At 14.3% G+C, this 6,913-nt stretch overlaps 1 protein-coding gene across 1 annotated transcript; it reads right to left on the reverse strand.

Moving 5' to 3' along the window:
- Positions 1-2,708: 2,708 nt before the first annotated feature.
- LOC128951582 (uncharacterized) lies at positions 2,709-3,680 on the reverse strand. The gene is made up of 4 exons (XM_054296829.1): positions 3,643-3,680; positions 3,471-3,582; positions 3,286-3,374; positions 2,709-2,849 (listed from the first exon to the last, which is right to left on the reverse strand). Exons 2-4 carry the CDS (start codon positions 3,556-3,558, stop codon positions 2,709-2,711), a joined length of 318 nt encoding a protein of 105 aa, XP_054152804.1. The 5' UTR covers positions 3,559-3,582; positions 3,643-3,680.
- Positions 3,681-6,913: the final 3,233 nt, after the last annotated feature.

A 6,913-nucleotide genomic window follows, 5' to 3' on the forward strand; every position in this document is an offset into this window, starting at 1 on the left:
GTAATATATTTAAATTTTAAAGTGCAATTTTTAACATAGCCAGTGTGGCCGAATGGTATAGTGTACGCATTAAAATCTATAGATCCAGAGTTCGAATCCTTATTTTGATATTACATTTTTTGATTATTTTTTTTATTTTTTTTTTAAATAAAAACAACTAATACCATAATTAGCTTATTATTATTATTATTTTTGCATCAAAAACATTAAATAAATACATTTTTAGTACAATAATTTATGTTAATATAATTTACATTAAATAATTAAGTTTTTTCAATATATAAAATTGGTATATTTAATGTTTTTGATGCAAAAATAATAATAATAATAATAAGCTAATTATGGTATTAGTTGTTTTTATTTAAAAAAAATAAAAAATATAATCAAAAAATGTAATATCAAAATAAGGATTCGAACTCTGGATCTATAGGTTTTAATGCGTACACTATACCATTCGGCCACACTGGCTATGTTAAAAATTGCACTTTAAAATTTAAATATATTACTATCTAAAGCTTCAAACCCCTCTTAGCCCCCTTAAACCCACCCATTAGGTGCTAATTTTATTATTTATTATAAATTAGATATATTATCTATAATTTATAATATACCATGGTCAAAAAGGGGCGCATCAGGAAAAAACGTTCCATGTGTGTCAGTTAGCAATTTCGTTTGCTTATTTTATAATACAAAGATATTAAAAAAAATTTTAAAAATCATTTGAAATTTTATATAATTATTAATAGTTTTTAAATTTATTTATATTTAATTTCATTTTATCAATAAGTTATAAATATTATTAAAGTACAGTATTATTAGCTTAGCTTAGCTGATATTTTTTTGTAAAAACTGTAATTGAAATTATATTTAATAACATAAATATATTAATTATTTAGTTTATATAGTTATTAGGATTGGATAAAGGAAAAATTATTATTATTATATAATTAATTTTATAGAATTTTTATTAATTCTAAAATTATTAAATTGAATTTAATTAGATATGATTTTAAATATTTATCATAACTTTCGTTGATATTTACTATTTAATTAGTCCTAATGTGTATAATTTAATAATTATTATAAATACCTTATAAGATATTTAAAAAAAAAATATTAAAATTAAAAATAAAAACTGTAACTATCAAAATAATAAAATAAAATATAGATTATGACTGCACAAATAATTTGGATGTATTTAATATGTTATTTATAGTATTTTATAGTAAGTAATTTATATATATATTTTTATCATAATTAATACTTTTATTTGTTGTTAGATTATAGGTTTAAATTTAGTTTTCAAATGTAAGTATTATTAATATTTAGAAATAAATAATTATATTTATAAAAACTTAATTAATAAAGATATTTTAGTAGTTATGTTAAAATTGTTTTTTAAAATAATTTAAAAAATAAAAATTTAATCTAATTCACAACATTTTTTACCTAACAAAAATTTTCTATTATAAATTTATTAAATTTTCTATTTTATTTTTGCTGAATTTAAGTTAAACAACTTATAAGCAAATAAATCATTTTTTTAAAAACATAATTATGAAAAAAATAAGATAAAAACTATAAATGTTATTTAAATTTAAATTTAATAATTATTTAAATTATAATTAATATATGTCTAGGAAATATAGTAATATTTACATCAAAATAAACTATAAAATAAATTATAATTAAAATTATGTAAAATTTAAAATGTAGTTAATTATTTTTAGTTTAACCTATAAGTATATTCAATTGAATTAATTTATTTTTTATATGATTTTTTACAATTATTTTTTTTTAGTCTATACAAGATTTTTAGTTATATATGTATATATATTGTATATATAATTTAAGTCGTATATACAGTATATATGTTTATAAGATAACAAACATATAAAATTTAAATTAATTAATATTATGACTATTACTTTAAAAAAAACATTTACACTAATTTCTAATGTTTTAATTAAAACTGTAAAATTATTATTTTATAATATTTTATTTTATTTGTAACAATGAAAATGTTTTTAAATAGACTATATATATATAATCACTAAATTAATTTATTAATATCGTTGATTTCATTGTTAATATTTTAAGTTGACAGCTATAATTTTATTTTATTTTTTAATTATTATTATTCAGTAATATATTAATACTATTAGAAAAAATTAATTGTAATTTTTGTGAAAATTGTAAATAATATAATAATAATTAAATAATTAAAATATTTTTTATCTCAACTTAAGTTTTGAAACATTTACCATTAATACCATATAAACAACATTTAAGTTATTCATCTGTTTAATCAAATTATTGTATATATAATTAAATTTTTATTTTAAAAACTATAAATTATTTATATATATATTGTATATAATGTTTACTAAAAATTATTATAATTTATTTAAGTGTTTTCACAAAAAAAAATTATCTATGATTTTAGTTTTTTTTAACAATGTTTATTAAATAAATAACTTAAATTTAAAATACAATTATATTATATTAATTTTTTGATTAAATTAATTAGTATAATATTACAATTTTTATTTAAAATTAATTAAATAAAGTTTTTATTAAATAATTTTATTGATTTAAATTAATATTATATATATATATATTAAATAATAAAATATAAATTAATACATTTTGCATAAAAATCAAGCATTTAAATAGCATTTAAAAAAATATATAAATTAATTAATTATTTAATTTAAGTAAAAAATTGTTGAGCAATCTTTTTTCCGATTACTAAATGGATTGGCCTTGCACACTTTAGCATCTAAATCATTTTTGACTTCATCAAGCAACTTTATCATTGTTGTTTGTTCACGGTGTTTACAGACAGCCTTATTTTAAAAATAAAAAATTTTTATATAAAATAAATTAAGTGATTAAATAGTTTTTTTAATAAAAAATATAATTAGAAAAATATTCTATATAAACAAATTTTATATAAATATAAAATTTTTTCTATATTTTTTATTATTGTTTTTTAATTAATTATGAAATATTAAAATTTAATCATGTAAATTAATCAAATTTACAAAAACTAATAAATATTAGTCTATAACTGTATATACTGTACATACATAATAAATAAACACAATAATAAAAAAAATAATAAATAAAATATTTTGAAAAATCAATAAACTTAAATAAATAAACATTTAAAATAAATAAAAATATTAATTTAAATATTGTCTTTATTTTTAAAAATTAATTGTTAAGTTATTAAAATTTTTGAAAATAAATAAATATAATTTTAATAATAAAAAATAAAACCTTTGACACTTGTATGGCACAATCAAATATAGTCCAATATAGGCAGCACAGGTAGTTTGAATTTCCGACATGTTTGCATTTATATTGCTCTAAAACACAATACAATAGTCCTAATTCAGATTTTTTGAAACACTGGTCACTTTCAAGCTTATCTATGTCACGGTAAAGACCAAACAATTTGATACCGTTTACTACTGATTGCTGCCTAAAACCAATAATAACTACTATTACCAATAGTATCGGTAGTTTACTGGACAGGTAGGCATTAGTCATCTTTTTATATTAAGTAATGAATTACTTTAAAAAAAATAAATTATAATAATATACTGTATTTAATAATTTTTTAATATTCAATACCTTTTTTATAATTTGATAATTTTTTTATTATATAAATCAATAATTAGCTAAAATTATTTTTTGAATTTATATACAGTATATAAATAAAACTAAAAAAAAATATTTTTTTTGGTAGAAATTAAAATGTCACTAATGTTTACCTTTTAATATTATATTATTTTATAATAAGTTATTTAGAAAAAATAACTCAAATTTTATTTATAAAATAATAAAAATAATTTTGTAAATAATAAGGTTTTAAATTTAGAAATGTCACGTATTTAAACATTTATTTTAAACAAATATTTTTTTTCATTTACTTAAATTACAATAAAATACTTTTAATCGCAAAACAAATATTTATAAAATGTTTACATACTTTTAATAATAATTTGTTTTTTAATATTTCTAAATTAATAATAATTATATATATATATTAAATATTAGAATAATTCACTATTTTATTGTAAATTACACTTAATTAGAAATGATTTATAATTATTTTAGTAATTAATAATATGAAATTTATTTAAATTTTATTTTATTATAATAAATAAAAATGAAAAAAATTTCAAATACTTTTTATTAAATTTGCTAATATTTTATTCATCAATAGTTAAATTACTTTGTTTTTACAAATTTTATTTTTGTTAATTTAATTAATATAAGTTATACATTAATTAATTTTTTTGATAACATTAAATAATTATTATTTACTTTTTAAAAAAAATCAAATTGTTTAAATTATTATTCATTAAATTAATATTAATATTTTAATTTAATACATTTAAAAAAACTGTAAAATTGATCATAATTTGATTTACAATTTTAATTATGTAATTAATTATATTGTAGTTAGATATAGTGTTCTCTATGATGTTATATAATTTTTATTAGCATATACTTAACTAAATATTTTTATTATTTTTAAATATTGATTATAAAATTTTATAATAAATATTTTTTTTTTAAATATAATTTTTTGTTTCATAGACAATGTTGGTTGAGATTGCTATACTAATTCACGTACTAATATACCGTTCCAGTAATGAGTGGTTAGTCTAAAAATTATCTCATGTATAATAATCATAATTATATAATACCAATAATGATGATCATAATAATAACGGTCAACTATAACTACTATGGGTACCATTGATGTATAGAATTGAATGATTATAAATAAATAATCTATATTTTTCAATCCACCGACAAATATCATAGAATACAACAGTACTTAATTAAAAAAAATAATAGTCAAAAAAAATTAATTAATTAATAAATACCGAAAAATTAATTAATAAATAAAGAAAAATTAATTAATTAATAAACAATTAATTAATTAATTTTTTGAATTATTCTAATTTTAACATAAAATATTATTAAAGTAAATTTATTTTATTTATTTATCTTAAAAAAAATAAATAATTATTTTAATAATATTTAAAAAAATAGAATAATATAGTTTTGTTTTTGTAATTTTTTTTATTTAATTTAAATATATATATATATATATATTATAACAATTAATTAGTTTCCCATAACTTACTTGCTATTAGTGTAAAATTAATGCCACCATTGAATTGATTAATCCATAGATTGGCTAACTGTACGCTTAATGCTGGCCTAAATCTAGTTAAACAGGTTATGAAAAATGACCATGATAATATTATTAGTCTAATTATTATGATTTGTTTATATTTCATTTTTATTATTATTAAGTTATTAATAATTATTATCAAAATTTGTTTAAATAATTATTATTTAAAAATAAATAAATAAATAGTATTTAATATTACAAATTATATTTTTCTAAATAGAAAATTTTTTAATATCTAATAGTTTTCAAATATAATAGATTTTTAAAAAAAATCATAAAAAATTCTATATATAATTATTAACATTTATAAATTGATTTAATATTTATTTTTTGTTGTTGTTGTTGTTGTTGTTGATAATATTAATTAATAATAAAATATTTGTAATAATATTTCCATATATTATTAGAATATAATAAAATTGCTTTATTATTATAATTATTATTGAATTTATATTTATGTTATTATTATTTTTGTTGTTATAAGTCGTTGCTATGTTTTAGTATAATATTGTATTTAATTAATAAACTTAATACTAATAAAAATTAATTGTTCTAGAAAACTTTTATGAATATAAAATATATATATATATATATGAAATTATTGATTTTTAATAAGTTTGTATTTATATCTAATGCTAAAATACTAAAGTATATTAACATCATTGATAATTAACAAAAATTAAAATTAAACATTTTTATAGTAAATAACTAAAATATTAACTTATTTATTGATTATTTAATAAATAAAAAAAATATTTTTATAGAGTATTGTTAAATAATTATTTATTTATCATATAATTATTATTTGTTTCATAAAAATTTCATTAATAATTATTTATTTAGATTTTAAATCTAATTTACAAATTATTTTTGTGATAGATATTGTATAATTATTTTAATATTATCTTATTATCTTAATATCTTAATATAAATTATTAATTTAAATATTTCTAAAACATAAAAAAATTAATTGTTCTAATTATTAATAATTTTTATTAGCTATAGCCTTAATTAATATAATAATTAATAATATGAAATTTATATTTTATTATATTTTATTTTATTACAATAAATAAATGGAAAAAATAGAAAAATGTTTTTTATTATTAAATTTGTTAATATTTTATTCATCAATATTTAGATTACTTTGTTTTTACATATTTTATTTTTGTTAATTTATTTAATATAAGTTATACATTAATTATTTTTTTTGATAACATCAAATAATTATTATTTACTTTAAAAAAATCAAATTGTTTAAATTATTATTTATTAAATTAATTATAATAATACATTTATTCAAAAAAACTGTAAAATAGATCATAATTTTATTTACAATTTAATTATGTAATTAATTATATTGAAGTTAGAATGTAATCTCAAATTTTTTATATAATTTTTATCAGTAACTATTAATTATAACTAACAAAATTATAATTGAAAAAATTAATTATTTTTAAATATTGATTATAAAATTTTATATTAAATAATTTTTTTTAATAAAATTTTTGTTTCATAGGCAATGGCGGTGCCGATGGCTATACTAATTGTTATTGTTGTTGTTGTCTACCGTTTTTGTGCGTCTATTAAAAAAAAATAGTTTGGTTAGCTGGCAATGCTGGATAAATAATGGTATTATTATTATTGATATTTGAATGTCCAGTAATATCATTATGAATTAATGACCCGCGA

Source organism: Oppia nitens, unplaced genomic scaffold (assembly GCF_028296485.1).
Source record: "Oppia nitens isolate AA-2021 unplaced genomic scaffold, nextdenovo-longstitch-racon4-pilon3 scaffold1_pilon_pilon_pilon, whole genome shotgun sequence".
Taxonomy (NCBI): Eukaryota; Metazoa; Arthropoda; class Arachnida; order Sarcoptiformes; family Oppiidae; genus Oppia; species Oppia nitens.